The sequence below is a fragment of the Neomonachus schauinslandi genome, chromosome 9, assembly GCF_002201575.2.
Source record: "Neomonachus schauinslandi chromosome 9, ASM220157v2, whole genome shotgun sequence".
Lineage (NCBI taxonomy): Eukaryota > Metazoa > Chordata > Mammalia > Carnivora > Phocidae > Neomonachus > Neomonachus schauinslandi.
Genome location: NC_058411.1, coordinates 35,733,895 through 35,753,975, shown reverse-complemented (window position 1 = coordinate 35,753,975; position 20,081 = coordinate 35,733,895). Strand labels below are relative to the sequence as shown.

Below are 20,081 nucleotides of genomic sequence, written 5' to 3'. Positions count from 1 at the left end.
AGAGGAGAAATTTTATTTAAGAAGATGTCAAGGATTATGTGAGACTGCTAAATGGTCAGAGATTTTGACATTTTCTGTGAAAGTAAATGTTCAAAAGTGGCAAAGCTATTACAGCTTTGAAAAGATTATGAAAAGGAAGAAAAATGTATGTGGCCTTTTGGTAGATTTTCGTTCCATGACACTGAAAATATTAAGAAAACTCATTCTTGGAGAAATATGCAGTATTTATATATAATTGATAGTAACAATTGGTTGATTTCTTTATGTGTAGAGAATGCATACAAACGGATTTATACAATTTAAGATTCAAGTGCATGAGTGGACAAAGAAAATGGACAGACAGTTCACAAAAGAGAAAATTTATAATTAGCAAATCAACATGGAAAGATTACAACTTCAATTATCAGGCATTCAAAGTAAACATGTAACATTATACATTTATTAAATTAGAAAAATTTAGTAAGATAAAGATAAAAGCCTGAAGCTCTCCCATTCATATGCAGATAATGGCTTATATACTCTTTTGGAAAGCATTTAGAAAACTTCAAGAACTAGAGTAATAATCATCTTATTTCTTAACCTAGCCATGCCACCTCTTACACATTTATCTTAAGTAGATAGCCCTTCAGAAAAGGAAAAAATTCACACACAAAGTGTTCAACATTATTTATACTGGTGAAAAATGTAAAATGCCTTAATTTCCAACCATAAAGGAATAATTAATCAAATTATACTGTGTCCATTTAATAAAATATTGGGCAGCCTTTTAAATTAATATAAGGCATGTCATAACCAACCAAGCAAGTGCCTATGACATTGGAAAAGGAACATAAAACTTTATACATACTGTGATTGTAACCTAATAAAAATTGTGAGCATAGAAATGAGAAGAATCACAGATATTAAAAAAATAGTCATTATTTTATTAAACTGATTATTTATGATATTTTTGATATTGACTTAATTTTTAAGCCACTCTAGTGAAGAGTGTCTAGGGAAAGAAAGTTTTCTTAAGTATATCAATAGATAGTGCAATGAAAAAAATTGAACGTTAGCAACATGATTTTATGTTGTATAGGTATTATGGAACTCCAAAACAGCCAGCTTGCTTAGGTTAGCTTTCATTTCAAATGCTAAATGGGATTTTAATTCTATTTCCTAATTTATGAATCTTTATTCCAAAAGTAATTGGGAAATCTAATGCTAAATATGAGTAATCTGAGAAGAAACAAAATTATTTTATTAAAATTAACTGTCATGACATTTACATTTTAAAGCATGTGGTTTAAAATAAATTTTTATTATTTATAACTTATAGATACAACATTTAGAACAACTTTTGGAAAGTATCACTGAGAATGAAAACAAAATACAGATTTTGAACAACTGGATGGAGGTGCAAGAGGAGAGACTGAAAACTTTACAAAAACCTGCAAGTGTAATCTCGGTGCAGAAGATGCTCCTGGACTGTCAGGTGAGAAGGCCCATGGCACCTGTCCACGCAGCGTGGCCAGGCTGGTTATGTGGCCATGTTGTCTAGTCGCTGCTTCTGCCCCAAGGACTAGGGTAAGCGTCTGTACTTTCTGAGGGTCTCCTCCAAATCCCCAGGTACTTCCTTTGTTATATAAAATAATCCTCCATGGGTTTTACAGAATTGCAAAGTGCTATTTTTTTTATGACAAGCAGAAGAAGGTATTTTCAGTTATTGTTGCTCCTAAGCCCTGAATGTTACTCCTGAAAGAGAATGTTCAAAGGGCATTTTGATTTGATGTTTTCCAATTTGTGTGTGTGTGTGTGTGTTTTTATTAACTTAATATTTACAAAATTACTCCAAGATTTCCATTATTTTTAGTGTTTCATTCTGTTTCTTCAGAGGAAAATGGTTTTCTTTTACCTGCTGTGTAATGTGTTCTGAAAGGACCACTGTCCCTGGGAACCACTGTCTAAATTACATTTGACCTTCAAGCTCTTGGCTGTGCCCTTGGTTTTGCTCAGTTGTCATTTGCCAGGTCACGTAGTCTCCGAGATGCACTCCCCCGAGTGTAGGGTAGTCCTCCTTGAGTACTGCCGGATTGTGTCCCTCCCTACTGAAAACACTCCGGCTGTCCCTGTCGCTATAGCTGGCATGGACTATGATGCCTCTGCACCGACTGCATGAGGGCAAGACACGACTCCCCATCGGGGCTGGAAGGTCAGCTCACACCCCAGTTGTATGGAGAAGGTTCTAGAAGAATACTGGGCATGCTATGGGAGCAGCAACGCTCATTAGGAGAGATCTTTGCAAGTGGTCCTGTCCTGTTTCTAGCCATTTCCATTTAGAATTCCTTCAGCCACCTTGGGTTCAGCATAACTTTGGTCTGGAAGCCGACACTCCACAGGTCCGTGCTGCACCATCCTCCCCCGGCCACCCTGGTTTCACTTGAGTTCTAAACTGTCCACGGCATGGGGTGTCCTCACTGTTTTCCAGATGAGAAAATGGAGGCTTGGAGGTTTGATGACTTAATGTCCAGTCAGACAGCCAATCCCAGGCAGACATGGAACAGGGACTCGAGTTCCTGGACTCTTTCTACTATACCACGATGATAAGGAGTTAGTACCTAGCCTCTTCCAAAATCTAGATCCATGTAGTAATTGAAACTATTGCAAAAATTGAATTGAATGTATTGTGATTAAAATGTCTTTAGGTGTGATGTTATTTAATTATGTACCCTAATGGCGTTTTTACTCGAAAAGGGCAATCTCCTGTCTCTTACACCTCATTGTTCTGTAATATTGTGCATACGAAAACTTTTCCCTCTTGCCCTTTCAGGATATAGAAAATCAACTTGCAATTAAATCCAAAGCCCTGGATGAGTTGAGACAAAGTTACCTGACTTCGGAGAGCGGGACAATGCCACTGTTAGAAGACACAGCATTCAGAATTGATGGGTTATTTCGAAAAAGGAGCAGTGTTACCAACCAGGTACTAGAACTAAGTATACCATTTCTCTTCATACATTCTTTCATCTTTTGTTGTTGTTTAATCACAGAAACTCACGCCATGCTAAAAACTGAGGAGTTGCTCAGAGAAATACTAGAGAAAAGCATTTCAAATCCCCCCCTTTTTTTTTTTGCACTGGATAATTTGAGGTAGAGCCATCAATTCTAACACCATTGGCAGGCTAGAAATCTGTCTGGTTATCTTTGTTTTGTCTAATGTACTCACAGACAAAAATGTCTCCACCCCCAACCCAGCAGAGCATCTGGCACTGTTTCCTGGCCAGATACATAGGAGCAGCTAAGAAAAAGCACATCCAGGGAAGTGCCTCAGGGAGGCAGTGATCCTGTCTCCTGTAGCCTCTGTTAAGCTTCTAGCTTGAGCATGGTCAGCATATGAGGAACTCCAGAGGCAGGGAGAAGCATAGCATGTGGTGAGGAGAAAGTAAAGAGGAAGAATGTAGAAGATGTCTGGTCACTTTATGAAAGACGTGTGTTTTTTTTGTTTTTGTTTTTTAATTTATTTGAGAGAGAGAGAGTGGCAAGAGAGAGCACAAGCAGGGGGAGGGGCAGAGGGAAAGGGAGGAGCAGACTCCCTGCTGAGCAGGGAGCCGGATGTGGGACTTGATCCCAGGACCCTGGGATCGTGACCTGAGCCGAAGGTGGACGCTTAACTGACTGGGCCACCCAGTCGCCCTGAAAGACATGTTAAAGTCTGCATCTTCCCCTTCTAGGAGTAGAGCACCAAAAGAGCAAAGACCGGCATCTCTAGATGTTACAACTTGACGGTTCCTCACAAATGGAGAGAAAAGCTATAAATGTTAGCCAGTTATAGAGGTGTGTCCATACTTACCAGAGGTCCTTATTGTGGATTTATTTGTTGTCTACTAAAATCTACTTTTGACCATTTGTTCTAAGAGGGAATTGGAATAACGTTTTATGAATGAAACTCATAGGTGACCCTCAGCCTCCTTACTCCCCCAGAACTCAGGCAGGAAAATAGAGATGAGCTTAACATATCTTGTGTGAGTCATTTGTTAAACATATATTCTGTGAGGTACTAGGCTCACTGCCAATAGTACAAAGATAAACAAGAAAATAAATGGGTCCTACCCTCAAAGAGCTCATAGGCTACTAGAAGTTACGTACTTGAACAGATAATCACAACACAGTGAATTATAATAAAAATGTTGGGGTAAAAAAGATTGAGATAATGCAAGTAAAAAAACATGCAGATGGTACTACCATAGAAGGTAGACATATGGATAAATGGAATAGAGTTAAGAGTCTAGAAATAAACCCTCACATTATAGTCAACTAATTTTTAGACCAGGATGCCAAGATAATTCCGGGGTGGGGGGATGGTCTTTTCAAAAAATGGCACTAGAATTGCTGTACATCCACATTCAAAAGAATGAGGTTAGACCTATACCTTCACACCATATATAAAAATTAAGTGGATCAAAGATATAAGCGCTAAAACTACAAAACTCTTAGAAGAAAACCTAGGCCTCAATCTCCATGACTGGATTAGGCAATAGTTTCTTAGATATGATACCAATAGCACAAGCAACGAAAGAAAAAATAAACTGGACTTCATCAGTGCTAAACACTTTTGTGTTCCAAAGGACACCATCAACAAAGTGAAATGACAAACCATAAAATACAAAAATATTTGCTTATTTAGGGGCTTGCATCTACAATATAGAAAGGACAGATAACCCAAGGGAAAACATGAGCAAGTGATCTGAATAACTATTTCTGTAAAGAAGATATAAATGGCCAATATTGTACATGAAAAGATGCTCAATACTATTAATCAAGGAAATACAAATCAAAGCCACAATGAAATACTACTTCACACCCCCCTCAACCTGGTAATAATAAGGCAGACAGTAACAAATGTTAGCAAGGGTATGGAGACATTGAAACTCCCATCCACTACTCGTGAATGCAGAATGGAGTAACTGTGTTGGAGAACAGTGTGGCAGGTCCTAGAGTTAATGTATGACTCAGCAACTTTACTCCCAAGGATCTCCCCAAGAGAAATGAGAACATATGTCCACACCAAAAACTTGTACATGAATGTTCATAGCAGGATGATTCATAATAGCCAAAAAGTAGAAACGATCCAAGTGTCCCTCAACTTATGAGTGGATAAATAAGTGGTATATCCATGCAATGGGATATTATTCAGTCATAAAAAGGAATGAAGTACTCATACTTGCTACAACATTGATGGCCTTAGAAACATCATGCTATGTGAAAGGAAGCAGTCACCAAAGACCATATATTGTAGGATTCCATTTATATGAAATGTCCAGAATAGACAAATTCTCTAAAGCCAAAAGGTAGATCATGGCTGGGGAAGGGTTGGGGAAGAACGAGGAGTGACTGCCAGTGGGTATGGGGTTTCTTTTTGGGGTGATACAAATGTTCTAAAACTGATTATGGTGATTGCATACTTTTAAATAAGTGAATTGTATGAAATGTGAGTTATATCTCAGTAGTGCTATTTTTTAAATTTTTTTTTATTTTTTAAAGTAGATCTCTGTACCTAACGTGGGGCTTGAACTCGTGACCCCTGAAGTCAGAGTCACGTGCTCTACTGACGGAGCCAGCCAAGTGCCCCAAAGTTATTTTTTTTAATGCAGAAAATATAAAACCTAGACCATCCATAGATAAGTACTCCAAAGTCAGTAGAGCCTCATCTTTAAGAGCAAGGGCTTTGATTCTCTGTCTAAATAAAAATCCTGGCAGCCCCACTTTCTATCTGTGTCCCAGGGCAGGTACTTCACCTCTCTATGCCTCAGTTTTCTGGTCTGTAAAATAGGGATGATAGTACTTCTGACTTTCTAGCAATGCCTGTATGGCAGTCAGTGCTGCCCTACTGGCTGATTCTACTTCGAACATTCTGAAAATGTTCCTCCTTGTTTCTGGTGTAGTGAATTTTGCTTCATGCCTTCTTATCCTTTCCCTCAAACCACAGGTGCCATTTCTTTTCCATGAAGCTGTAACAGTCTAAGGGTTGCCCTTCAGAGCACCAGTAGTTGTACCAACCTTGTATGTGGAAGCCATGAAGGCCTTCTGTGGCCTGGACCATGGCGGTGCCTTGTGTAGTCATGTGCCTGTAGGTACCCTTCTATCTGAAACCTCCCTGCCACCCAGACAAGTCCCAGCTCCTGTCTATAAGGAGTTCCCTTCATACCTCCTCTGTTTCCTTACTATCTTTTATTCTTTCTTAATGATGGATTCTTTTCCTGAGCCATTGAGCACTTATAAACACATTCAGCCTACACAGTTGCCAATGTGAGACTGACATTTTAGCATCCCAGGTTGTTTTTTATCTGTATTGTTTGGGGCAAGGTTTGAGGAAATCTGCCTGTCAACACTGATGTGCGTCCTCCGTGTGGATGTTAAGCAGAGAACAGAGGGCCTGAATGCAGGCCTGTGTGGTTACATCTAATCATCACAAATAAACCTGTCCAGGTGGGCCAACATAGTGATCACACTCCATTTCTATTCAGATCCTTATTTTAAATTGAGATACCACCCTTTGAGTATATAATACAGTGGTTTTTAGTATATTCACAGAGATACACACCATTACTAGTAATTCCAGGACATTTTTGTCAACTCAAAAAGAAAACCCCCGTTATTCCTCATTCCTCCCTTCCCTCAGTCCCTGGAAACACTAATCCACTTCCCATCTCTATGTATATGCCTATTCTGGATATTTCCTACACATGGAATCATACAACATGTGGTCTTCTCTGTCTGTGTTTCACTTAGCATGTTTTCAACATCAATATTAAAGTCTGTATCAGAACTTTATGGATGAATAACATTCCACTGTATGGATATGGCACACTTAGTTTATCCATTGATGGACATTTGTGGGTTGTTTTCACTTTTAGGCTATCATGAATCGTGCTGCTATGAACGTTTGTGTACAGGCTTTTGTATGAACATATGCTCCATTTCTCTTGGGTATATACCTAAGAGTGGAATTAGTGGGTCATATGGTAACTCTGTACTTAACTTTTTGAGGAACTGTCAAACATTTTTCTACAGAGGCTGCACCATTTTATGTTTCCACCGGCAATGTATGAGGGTTCCAATTTTTCCACACACTCGCCAACACTGGTTATTATCCATCTTTGATTATAGACATCTTAGTGGATGTGAAATGACCTCTCATTGTGGTTTTGATTTATACTTCTCTAATGACTGTGGATGTTCTTTAGAGAGACATCTGTTCAGTTCTTTGCCCAATTTAATTCTTTGGTTATTTGTCTTTTTATTGTTGAGCTATAAATGTTCTTTATGCAACATATAAAAAAATATATACTTAGATATTCTCAGTTGTATCTGAGATCATTTACATGCTTCAGCCTCTCACAGTTATCAAACATACTAATGGATAAAATATGCCCACCATTGCGTTTCCTCCTAGTTTGTATTTGCCTATTGTTTTGACTGAGCACGTGCCTCTCCAATTTATGCTGACTCAAGTGCCAGGTAACAGAGGTAACATTTTACACTAACAATGCTTTACAGTTTTCAGAACATTTTCACAGACACTATGTTGTTTATGTTTTTATTTATTGTATCTGTTTTGTGAGTAGGGGAACTGACTCAAGGGTTAAATAACTTGCCCAAGATCAGAAAGCTCACAGGCTGTCACCGAAATGTGTGCTCACAGATTCTGATTCCCCACCCATTGTTCTTTCTCTGGGCTGTCTCCTGCTGGGCTGAACTCTGTCCATGCCAGTCCTTTTGGCCTCAGGGATCTGTTCCATTCACCTGTTCTAAAACTTAGTCCTCGCCAATATCTTTCGTTCATTGACCTATCCCTTCTCACCTCAGTTAATCACTGACACTCCCTCAGTGCTCTCAAACTGAAATGCCTAAATTAGATCCCATGGTAGAATCCTTAGAAGGGAACAAAATGATGGGAGAGCCTCTTCTTAACGATTTTCTATATATGTTTCCCCTTCTCATATAGGTCAATGAGCTCAAGACCTCCATGCAGTCTGTTTTACAGGAGTGGAAGGTTTATGATAAACTGTATGAGGAAGTGACGATGATGACAATCCGATTCTGGTACTGCATGGAGCACAGCAAGCCTGTGGTTTTGTCATTAGAAGCCTTAAGATGCCAGGTGCAGAACCTGCAGGTAAATTAACCAGATCTTGGCATAGTGCGTCTGCTGTTGGCAGAAAATCTCCAGTGGAATCAAGCACACAAATGGACAGAATTGCCTTGGTGCTGTCCACAGAGAAGCACAAAACAGTATTTTAAATAACCTGCCCTCTTCTCTCAGTCTCTTCAAGACGAAGCCGAGAACAGTGAAGGAAGTTGGGAAAAACTGCAGGAGGTGATTGGAAAACTCAAAGATCGCTGCCCCTCGGTTGCTGAGATAATTGAAGAGAAATGCCAAGATACGCACGCCAGGTGTGCTTTAAGATACCGTTTGTTTATTTATTTGACAGAGAGAGACGGCGAGAGAGGGAACACAAGCAGGGGGGGGTGGCGGAGGAAGAAGCAGGCTTCCCGCAGAGCAGGGAGCCGGATGCGGGGCTCGATCCCAGGACCTTGGGATTGTGACCTGAGCCGAAGGCAGATGCTTAACGAGTGAGCCACCCAGATGCACCAAGATACTGTTTGAATAACAGAGCAGATATCTTTATCTCAATGATATGTGGTCAGTGACGTGACAGAGGCTTTGTAAAGTCTTCATAGTCGTCGGGTAATAACTGGATTTGTGCTATTCTGGTTTCTTCTACTTTGAAGCCTCTAGTTTATGTAAGATTTGATTTTGGGAAGGCCACTTCTTGCCTTGTAGCCGGGGTAGCCACACTGCCCAGTGCGAGCCTCAGGGACACCAAAATCCCAGGCTGAGACAGGCTTAACAGGGTAGTCAGATGGACAGTCTGTTCCACTGGAAACATAAGACGGAAGAAAGGAGATGTTATTATTCCTCTTGGGGAGGCGATTTGTGAGGTTGGAAAGAATTCTTTGATGAACTGCTTATGGTAGGAAGCTCCTTCTAAGGAGTGTGGCCCTAGTTAATTGCAAGGCTTTTATTTTGCTGAGTATCAGGACATGAAATGCGGCCTAAAGATAATTTGCTCCAGTGATGAAGACATGTAAGCTACCCTCCGTGCCCTTCTCTACCCTTCCTCCATGCAGATTCAGCATCTCGGTAAATCCACTTTGAACAAGTGTTGAACAAGGGACACCAAATTTATGTACCCTGCAGTGGCACCCTCAGCTCATGATCCAGTCCTTACTGGGAGAAGGGAAGGAGGGAGAGTAAGGAGGCACATAGACATGTATCTGATGCCACTTCTGGTATCGGGACCACCCTCAAAACATGGCAGTGCGGTTTGCTATTAAAGGGATTCATTTGTTGCGACAGCACATACACATTCTATTGTTGGCACAAGAATACATCAGAAGGCTTGTTGGAAAAGGTTGGAGAAAATAGCACCAAAATGTTAATGGTTGTTAGCTATACATTACTGTCAGGTGGTTTTGTTACCTTCTTCTTTATAGATAAGTAGGTAGGTAGAAAGGTAGGGAGATAAGCTAGACACAGATGTAGGGATAGATAGATTTAAACACACATGTTTTGTGGGGTTTTGTTTTTATTTTATAATGAGTGTATGTTGTATTTATAATTGGGAAAAAATATCGTTAAGAAAAAACACTATTCTGGGATGCCTGGGTGGCTAAGTTGGTTAAGTGCCTGACCTCTGCTTAGGTCATGATCCTGGGGTCTTGGGATTGAGCCCCGCGTCGGGCTCCCTGCTCAGCAGGGAATCTGCATCTCCGTCTGCCTCTGCTGCGCCCCCTGCTTGTGCTCTCTCTCTCACAAAAAAATAAAATAAAATCTTAAAAAAGAAAAAACACTGTTCCAATAAGATTTTTAAAATGCATAAAAATAAAGCAATTGTGCCATTTTTCACCTTTTCCATCTATTTAGCAGGGTTAAGGATATTATGAAATAAACATTTTCATGTGCTTCAGGTGAAAATGTAAATATTATAATGCTTCCAGAAAGCTAGTTTGACCATATATATACCCATAACCTTAAAAATGTTTACATATTTTTATTCCTTGACCAAAGTAATTCTCTCAGAAATCTAGTTTAAGACCAATGTTTTGAAATGCAGAAAAAGGCCTTTTGAACAAGTTGTATTTGAGCATTAGATTTGAAAGCAAAAATTGAAAATTACTTCAGTATCCACACTAAACTCGAATTTAGTAATTAAACAAAAACCAGACCATTTAAAGACTATTATGTACAGCCATTTCAAATTAGACTTACTTATTTTTTACTAATAACATGGGGAAATCTTTAAGTCATATGGGAAAGATACTACAGTCTGTCTGTATGTGGAATAAAAACGATTTCTGTTATTCCCGCTGTTATATAAGGAACATGTTGCTTTTGTAATTAGAAAATAAATTTGGGGCGCCTGGGTGCCTCAGTCGGTTAAGCGTCTGCCTTCGGCTCAGGTCATGATCCCAGGGTCCTGGGATCGAGCCCCGAATCAGGCTCCCTGCTCAGTGGGGAGCCTGCTTCTCCTTCTGCCTGCCGCTCCCCCTGCTTATGCTCTCCTCTCTCTCTCTCTCTTTCTCTCTCTCTCTCATTCTCTCTGACAAATAAAATATTAAATAAAAAAAATAAATTTGGCATAAGCACAATTTAAATAAGGCCTATTTAACGACCCCCCTCTCTAAACCAGGAGCCCCTCCCATGTGGAGAAGGTTTCATCAGGCATGCAGTTCAACACATTCTCTATCTTTGCCTAACAGACATTCGAAATACAATAGATCTTGGGACGCCTGGGTGGCTCAGTTTGTTAAGCATCAGCCTTCAGCTCTGGTCATGATCCCAGGGTCCTGGGATCGAGCCCCACATCAGGCTCCCTGCTCCGCAGGAAGCCTGCTTCTCCCTCTCTCCCTGCCTGTTTTCCCTCTCTCGCTGTGTGTGTCTCTCTCTCTGTCAAATAAATAAAAATTTAAAAATCTTAAAAAAAAAAAATACAATAGATCTTGCCAATCACAAATTTGGTAGTTTTTGTTGAGAATTATAAAGTCAACAAATATCCTAACTTGGACTTCTGTTTATATAATGGTGATGCATTAATAAACAACCCATCTGCTCTTGACTTACTGGTAGAATGTGTGCATTGTGCTTTTGCTGCACTGGGACGGAGGGTCTGAGGGTCCTGTTGTTCATGTTGTTCTGACAGGTGGGCCCAGGTAAACCAAGACCTTGCGGACCAGTTACAGAAGGCGCAGAGTCTGCTTCAGCTCTGGAAGGCCTGTAACGGTGCTCACGCTGAAGCTGCAATGAGGCTGGAGCAGCAGGAAGCGAAGTACCAACAGCTTGAAAACATCAACATGTCTGGAAACAACCTGGCCGAGATCCTGACCCCAGCCCTGCAGGATGTGAAGGTGGTTGCAAAGCCCATTGGGAAAATCAAGGCCAAGAGAGCCCAACAGACAGGGCCATGACCCAGGGACTAGACAGACCACAGGGACAAATAAGTGGGTCAGGACAGATTCATGAGCAGCCCGTGTAGGACACAAATAAGCCTGGAATGTGCAGGGTTGGGAGAGCCAGGTGGCAGCTCAGAGGTGAGGTCTAGGCAGCAGGTAGCTGGGTCAAAAGCACCTGACAGCACCTTGTTCCAAGTTTCCCCTTTCATTCTAGCAGAGAAATCTCAAAAACCTCATTCAAGGTCTCAGATAAAGGCAAAAGTATCTCAAATGAGTGTGATCATCTATAGTCATCTACACATCTATACACTCTCACTTTAGAAATAATCATGGACTCGTGCCACATTAATATGGCTTTTCTGTGGGTGTAATTATTTTTGGACAATATTTAAGAGTTGTATAATTTTATCCTATTATAGCAATGAGTGCCCAGAAAGTGAATACTCTCTAGTTTTAAACTGGGTGACCAGATGCATTGTGTATCTTCTGATACTATAGGTCAAATCAAAAAGTATTAATCAATTTAGTTAGACAATCCAACAAATATGATCTGTATTTCAGATTAACTTCTACCTGATCTGTTGTTTAAACAAATTTCACATACACCGTATTTATAGAGTAGCCCTATAAAATCAGCTTGATTAATGAGATTCTGCAGTCTCTGCAAATGAGTCCATTTATGTCATAAAATCTCAGACACAGGGCAGAGTTGCATTGATTCATAAAATAGCCTTAAGGTGGATCCCTAAAGTGTTCAGTGATTAGAAATGTGAAACAGAGGAATCTACCCGGGTGGTCTCCAGTTTCTGTACACTAGAAGGCCCAAACTCTGTTGATCGGTTGTCCGTTTTAGCTCTGAACTGACATATTTCTGAAGATCACCAGTGATGTGCATCATATAATGAAAGCTTAGCTTTTTCAGCTCTTTAAAATAAATAATAACAAAAAGCCACACCCATAATTTTAGAGCAGAAATTCTCCTAGATATTGATAGAGTGGCAGGGATGGGAATTTTTGTTATAGGAGGAGGAAATGTTTTCTGATCACTGTTTCTTCTCCAGGAGCTGCAGCATGATGTGCAGAAGACAAAAGAAGCCTTTCTCCAGAATTCCACTCTTCTGGATCGACTTCCGCAACTCCCAGAGTCCAGCCCCCACATGCCCCGCTCTACACAACTGCACTCCCTTCAGAGGGCTTCTTACTTGGAAACGATGCTCCTTGTGAAGGCTAATGAATTTGAGGTTCATCTCATTTTTCCATTCAAGTTGTATTCTCGAACATTTGCAGGCTACCCTCAATTTCTTATATCCTATGAAGTAATAGTTATTAGTGCTTTATGGACTGCTCCTCAGGGAAACTACAGAATAAAGATGTCCCAAACATAAAGATGAACTCACATGACTGTTCAATCACACGGGCAATGGGCAGATCTTAGGCAAACATCTGTTCTTCATTGAACATGTTAGTTTATGAAATGAGCTATTAGATTCCTTACACTGTTCAGATCTCATAGTTATTTGATCTCCAAATGGGGTACTCGAGTCATAGAAATAACTGCTTAAAGCTTAACCATCTGTTGTACTCTATTCACGTTTTGAAAAACCTTTAGTGCATGAGCTGTTAAAAAGCACAGAAGGCCATAGAACTCCAATATTACATCTCAATATCAACAAGAAGAAAACGTTTAACTAGCAAGACTGAGGGAGCAGAGTACTCACTATCCCTCCTCGATATGCCCCCTCAAGCAGGTGACCCAGTTATCCCTGAAGGCTCAGTGCTTTGCCAGAGGCACAGAGTAAAAACAAGGAGTCTTCTGAATATTCATCTCTGAATAGTCAAGATAATAATGAGCTGCTGGGGATTGAAAACACCTTGAGCTTTTATCAGCTTCCAAGACTATGCTTAATTCTGTTATATATGCACATGAAAATGATTTCTAATGAAAATTTCTCTTGTTCTAGTTTGTTCTGTCACAGTTCAAGGATTTTGGGGACCGTTTGGAATCTTTAAAAGGTCTCATTATGCATGAAGAAGAGAATTTGGATAAACTCTGTCATCAAGAAAAAGAGGAAAACCCTGACTTATTCCTGGTATTGCCAATTTTTGTGTTTCCTTGGGGCTTAGGCTCACCATAGGATAAAAAATAGGCTAATGACTGTCGAGTTATAGAATCTGTATCTTCACTTGAGCACAGTCATTTATATGCCATTCATTCTTGGCCTTATCCTAAGGCCTAGAAAAGTATGACAACACAGAGATCTATTTTAGTAATATGCCACAGTAAATTTAGCAGACTTAAAATTTTTTGACATCTTTACTAATTAGCTTCGGTGAACTAGAATAATCTAGGAATTGGCCTTTGTGATTAATTGAATTTTTCTGGTTAGCTGAAGATCAAAAGTAAAATATCCTATTAAATGAATTCTATATTCTTTCTTTCTTTATTAAATTAGTAAGTTTAGAATAAGTAACATAAATTAAAGAATTCTGGATCCTACAAATGCCTAAGGACGGATATTCATAACCTAGATCAAGAGTCCGCTAACTAGGCACACTGTCCAAATCTTGTCCTCCACCTGTTTGTATAAAGTGTTATTGGCACACAGTCATGCCCTTCCATTTATTAATTGTCTGTGGGAGTTTTCATGCTGCAGGGGCAGAGCTGAATAGTTATAACAGAGATCATATGGCCCATAAAAGCTGCAATATTTATGATCTAGCCCTTTACAGAAATAATTTGCTGACCCTAACCTAGATTACTATGGCAGAGTTCTGTAGTGATAACGTGGATATTGTGAAGGATGTTTGCTTAACATATCGTTGACCTAGATGCTGTCCCTGGAATATTTTAAAAATAACGTTTTGCTGAGTTTGCTTTCTTGTGATTTCATGTTCTATCAAAACATGGATGTTTAAGTACCATGCTTTACTAGGGTTATTTTAAGGACTAAATTTTCATTGGATTTGTAGGTAAACTGCATGATCTGTTGAAGGTCAAGTTATTGGCAGAATACATGGGAGGTCCTAAATGGGCCCTTTAAAAAAAAAAAAAAACTCATCTCCATCTTCCTTAAAAACAAAATCTGACATCATTTTCTATTTCCTGGGCTGTTCAGGTGCTGACCACGTGTGCACTTGTTGTTCTAGAAAAGCCACAGGATTGAGAGATCAGGGTTCAGGTCCAGCTCTAATACTAACTGGCTATTTGACTGTGGGCTAGTCATTTACCTATTTAGCTCCCAGTTTTCCCTCATGTTTCAGGTAAGGATGGTCTGCAGGATCTCTGAGGCCTTTTCATCATCTAGATAGCTTACTGACCTCCAGAAACCTGAAACTTAATTTTTTTTAATAGAACCATGTGTTGGCACTGACGGCCCAATCACCTGATGTTGAGCATTTGAATGAAGTAAGCCTCAAGCTCCCACTTAGTGACATAGCCATAAAGACGTTACAAAATACGAACCGGCGGTGGATTCGGGCCACGGCAACAGCCCTGGAACGCTGCAGGTCAGAGCATCCCATCCCTACCATTCTGTTTCAGTGAAGCTAAAATGAGCAGCTTGAGCTCAGGAGTGTCATTGTTTTGTGACTCTTTTTTTTTGTTTATAAACCTTTGTAGTGAGCTTCAGGGAATTGGCTTGAATGAAAAGTTTCTTTATTGCTGTGAAAAATGGGTCCAGTTTTTGGAGAAGATAGAAGAGATGCTCAAGGTGAATCTTGCCGACAGCCTCCCAGCTCTCCTGGAACAGCAGAAAACATATGAGGTAATCTTTGCTTTCTGCTACTTTGTACCTCACCCCGGGACAGGAGTCGGGGAAAGATACTCATTGTATTTTATTTTAAATCTATCAATCCCTAGATACCGAATATAGGTCTTTAGGCAGATTCATTTGTCAATTGATTGTAAAGTTCTCACACATTTCATAAATTTCAACATTTTGTTTTAGTGCTATCCTTTGTTAATGAGAGAACTCCTAGATTTTCTGCAGTAGGTGGAAACTTCTAGCACAACTTTGCTTCCATAGAATGCATACATACCAAGAGCAGGCTAAAATACTGCAACTTCATCTTTGCATTTTCACTGAATAATTCCCTAAAATACTGAAGTACCTGGTATAATTATAACTGTAGCATTAATGATTGGACAGAGGAATTTCCCCACACGTGTGCTGATGGACATTTGGAAATACTCTTGGTGGTTATAGACAGATACTGCATTTTGAAAGTATCCATGATTAGGTCACTGTAATTTTTAATGTAACTGATTTAAGTCTGTGTTGTTACATTAATGTTCTCCAATGAAAATGAAGTTCATTGAACCAAAACACCCTGAATGGTCTTGATTAAATTACCAAACCTCTTTACATCGTAGTTTCCTTGTCTTTAAATGAGTATGATAATAGTACTTACATCTGAAGGTTGACGAATAAGCGAGACATGCGTGTTTTACACAGTGCCTAACAAGTAGTAAATGCCCAATAAATGGGCATTAGGTAGTTATTATTAGGCCTGTTTGCTTCTGAGATTATATCCACAGGTGACGTTGATGTGATGGTTGAGCATTTTTTGCAAAGAAGCTCTAATAATTTGAAAATTAATCCTCTCACATGTCCTATTTAGGACCTTAGATTTTAATAGGAAATGTAAGTTCCGTGTTCGTAAAAAGAAATCTAGCTGATATCTTCTATTTTAACTCCTATACAGATGTTAGAAGCTGAAGTTTCTATAAACCAGACAATTGCTGATTCTTATGTCAGCCAGTGCTTACAACTCTTGGACACAACAGAAATAGAGGAGAGGTAAGCTGTCCCTGGGGCTCATGATGGTTGTGTGTGTGGAGGGGAACCCAGTGGGAGCTGGCCTCCCACCATGTGGATCTTGACCACTTCAGTGACCTGCAGCCTTGTCAATTGATAGACCATCATGGGGTCAGTCTCCTGACTGTTTATTAGGACGGGGACTTGCTGTGTGGCCACAGAAAGGTCAGTCACACTTTTGTGTACAGTAGTGGGGGTGACATTAGCAGACAGTAGACGGGTGCTTTGCAAGTACCCACTCACCAAGTATAGTTAATGAAGTTTTTACCCCAAAGGATTCTTCTGTAGTGTTTTCCTCTCTCTACCTTCAGCCTCATGACATTTTGCTATTTAAAAAATAATTCTTAAGGGGTGCCCCGGGGGCTCAGTCGGTTAATTGGCTCGGGTCATGATCCCAGGGTCCTGGGGTCGAGCCCCGGGTCGGGCTCCCTGCTCAGTTCTCCCTCTGCCCCTCCCCCTGCTCATGTTCTCTCTCTCTCAAATAAATAAATACAATCTTAAAAAAAAAACAATAATAGGGGTGCCTGGGTGGCTCAGTTGTTTAAGCGTTTGCCTTCGGCTCAGGTCATGATCCCAGGGTCCTGGGATCGAGCCCCACATTGGGCTCCCCGCTCGGCGGGAAGCCTGCTTCTCCCTCTCCCACTCCCCCCGCTTGTGTTCCCTCTCTCGCTGTGTCTCTCTCTCTGTCAAATAAATAAATAAAATCTTTAAAAAATAATAATAATTCTTAAAGTGCTGCTCTTCCCAGTGGGTAGCTGTGTCACCTAGTTGTAAGAGAAGGGATTTCTCTGTGCTACATACATGGTGTTGGCGTCACTGGGCTGCGCCAGTCAGGCTGAGCAGAGCCCCTTCCACCAGCCTGGTGACAAGAGCTGAACCTGCTCGCACAGCCGGTGCACGTGGTGGGCAGAGCCCTCAGGCGGCCTGGCCTCTTCAGTGCTTCTGTAGTGTCCTGAAGACAGCTCCGGCTTTTCCTCCCCATTGGCGCCCGTAGACCTCTGAATTTTCTTTGAGCATAACTAAGGAATATAAGGTGCATTTCTTCCTAGCTATGAAGTTACAAATTCAGGCTAGGTCCTTGTTCCAGGACAATAAACTAGTTTTGATTTGATCGGTGCAGTAAAGCATGAGTTTTCCTATAATAAATAAAAGGCCTTATTTGTCATGTGGTGGGTGTTATTTATCTGGAAAGGAACTAGGTGAGTAGTTGTGGAAAGCATGTTCTTTATCGCTGAAATTTTGTCAAGTACAACCTTCAAGTAATTGATGACGTTATGCAGTACCTGTTCATCATTTCCCATTGGTCCAAAATTCTGTTTTCCATACAGCATTTGGCGTAATGTAGGTTAAAACAGCTTAAATTTGGGGGCACCTGGGTGGCTCAGTCGTTAAGCGTCTGCCTTCGGCTCAGGTCATGATCCTGGGGTCCTGGGATTGAGCCCCGCGTGGGGCTCCCTGCTTGTGTTCGCTCTCTTGCTGTGTCTCTCTCTGTCAAATAAATAAATAAAATCTTAAAAAAAAAAAAAAAAGCTTAAATTTGTTTAAATTTAGCTCCTGCTAAATTGTTTAAATTTAGCTCCTGCTAAACGCCTTTTGCTGCCCTTGCCTAAGTTTCCCAACACATTTAAATTGAATGGTACTCCGATTTTACGAAGGTTTTTTTCCCCCCATGTAAATTGTGCCCATAAATGGCAAATGTGAGTTTCTTTTTTTTTTTTTTTGAAGATTTTATTTATTTATTTGAGAGAGAGAGTGAGTGAGAGAGAGAAAGAGCACAAGAGGGGGGAGGGTCAGAGGGAGAAGCAGGCTCCCCGCCGAGCAGGGAGCCCGATGCGGGACTCGATCCCGGGACTCCAGGATCATGACCTGAGCCGAAGGCAGTCGCCCAACCGACTGAGCCACCCAGGCGCCCAAATGTGAGTTTCTATTATGCATAGGTAGTGATTTTTTTTCTACATGTTGATGTCGGGATTCTCTAACCATTTGTTTTCCCCAAGACCGGAATTTATTTCAAAGTTCACAAAACTGAAGGACCAGTGGCAGAGCGCCACCCAGCGCCTCCGGCAGAGGAAGGGTGACATCGATGGGCTGGTGGGACACTGGCGGTCCTTCACCACCTCCGCGGAGGACTTGCTCCGCTTCCTCACGGATGCCTCCCACCTGCTGTCTGCAGTGAAGAGCCAGGACTGCTACAGCCTCCACCAAACCAGGAGGCTGATCCGTGAGCTGAAGGTAGTCCGTGCACAGTGGTGTGAGGACGTACAGGGTTGTCGCTCTTCGGAAGATGTTCATTTTCCTCGGGTCTTATGTTGTGGTTCACGTGTGCTCTCTGCACGTGGGAAGACCAGCTGGGTCCCCATGACCCTCTCCAGCCTTGTCCCCAGCCTGGTGGTGTTGGAAGCCCAGTTTTATCTATTCATCCCGAAATAGCGAGGCTCTCTTGGGCTGTGGGAGTAGGGATGGAGTGGAGATGGGTGGGTAGAATGGGGGAAGTTTGGGGTGACAGATTTCACGCCACCCAAGCTTTTAAGGTACTGACTGGTGAATCACTTGACCACCAGAGTCGTAGTTTATAAGGAGACTCCTGCTTACTCTGGAAGGGCAAATTCATGTAAGCAACAAAGTTTTTTTTTTCTTTCATCTTTTTTCTTTTATTTTAATTCCAATGTAGTTAACATACGGTGTTTTATTGGTTTCAGGTGTACAGTATAGTGATTCAACAACTCCATGCATTAGTCAGTGCTCATCAAGATAAGTTTGCTCTTACGCAACGAAGTTTTCAATCAGAGTTGTTTGCATGTTGGTTTAAAGTAATTAGTTGGCAATCTCCAAAGCATGTTCCATTTAGCTATCGAACCACTCTTCACTGTAAAGACACAGCTAAATGAAATACCACCCTTTTGAAATCCTGTGCTCTCCACATGCATTTATCTGGTCATCAGATATCAATTGGGTACCTGCTCTGTGCCAGTCAGTGTGGACAAAGAGCCGGGCTGTCAGGCAGGCAATCAAACAAATCAGTAAACAAACAAGGAAATGCGAATTCGTCTGATTGGTCGGGGAAATCAGACAAATCCATAAACAAGAAAATAATCAGATTGCAATAAGGCATATGTACATAATTAAAACAGAACCAGTAATGGAGGGGCTGGGTGGCTACTTTTGATTGGGTGATCTCTAGGAACATGACATTTAAACTGGAACCTGAATGATGAGAAGGAGCCAGCCATGCAAAAATCTGGGAAAAGAGCCTTTCAGACAAAAGGAATGTCTTACCTAAAGTCCCCAAGATGGGAAAAAGCTTCACAAAGCAGAGGAACAGAAAGAAGGCTAGTGTAAATGGAGTACGGCCAGGGAGGCAGCAGCGTGGTAGAGAGTGACTTTGAGAGGCGGGCAGGAGGAGCACTTTGAAGTGTGGTAGCCAGGTTATAGTCTTGCTGTAATAGGAAGCTTTTGAAGAGTTTCAGTTGGAAGAGGGGGCAGCATGATACCTTTTGTATTTTTTGAAGATCCTCTGGCTGGCTGAGAGATTATGATAGATTGTAGAGGAGCCAGAATAGAGGCAGGGATCCCAGGGCATTACGTATTTCTTCCTTGGTAACAACAATCATTGATCATTATCTCTCACAGTTCCGGGGGTTGACAAGGCTCAGTTAGGTGGTTCTTGCTTATGGTCTCTCAGGAAGATTCAGTCAGATGGTGGTGGGAGCTGGACTCATCTGAAGGCTCACTCACTTTCATGTCTAGCACTTAAGCCGGAAATACTCAGAT

The 20,081-nt window shown here is 41.1% G+C and overlaps 1 protein-coding gene across 1 annotated transcript in view; it reads left to right on the top strand.

Moving 5' to 3' along the window:
* LOC110590731 (nesprin-2-like) overlaps positions 1–20,081 on the top strand; it is a 255,228-nt gene that overhangs the window by 194,038 nt on the left and 41,109 nt on the right. Inside the window, 10 exon segments of the mRNA XM_044918082.1 lie at positions 1,319–1,474; positions 2,810–2,962; positions 7,985–8,155; positions 8,303–8,433; positions 11,244–11,448; positions 12,555–12,734; positions 14,846–15,000; positions 15,113–15,257; positions 16,198–16,292; positions 18,308–18,542. Coding sequence (XP_044774017.1) covers positions 1,319–1,474; positions 2,810–2,962; positions 7,985–8,155; positions 8,303–8,433; positions 11,244–11,448; positions 12,555–12,734; positions 14,846–15,000; positions 15,113–15,257; positions 16,198–16,292; positions 18,308–18,542 — 1,626 coding nt within the window.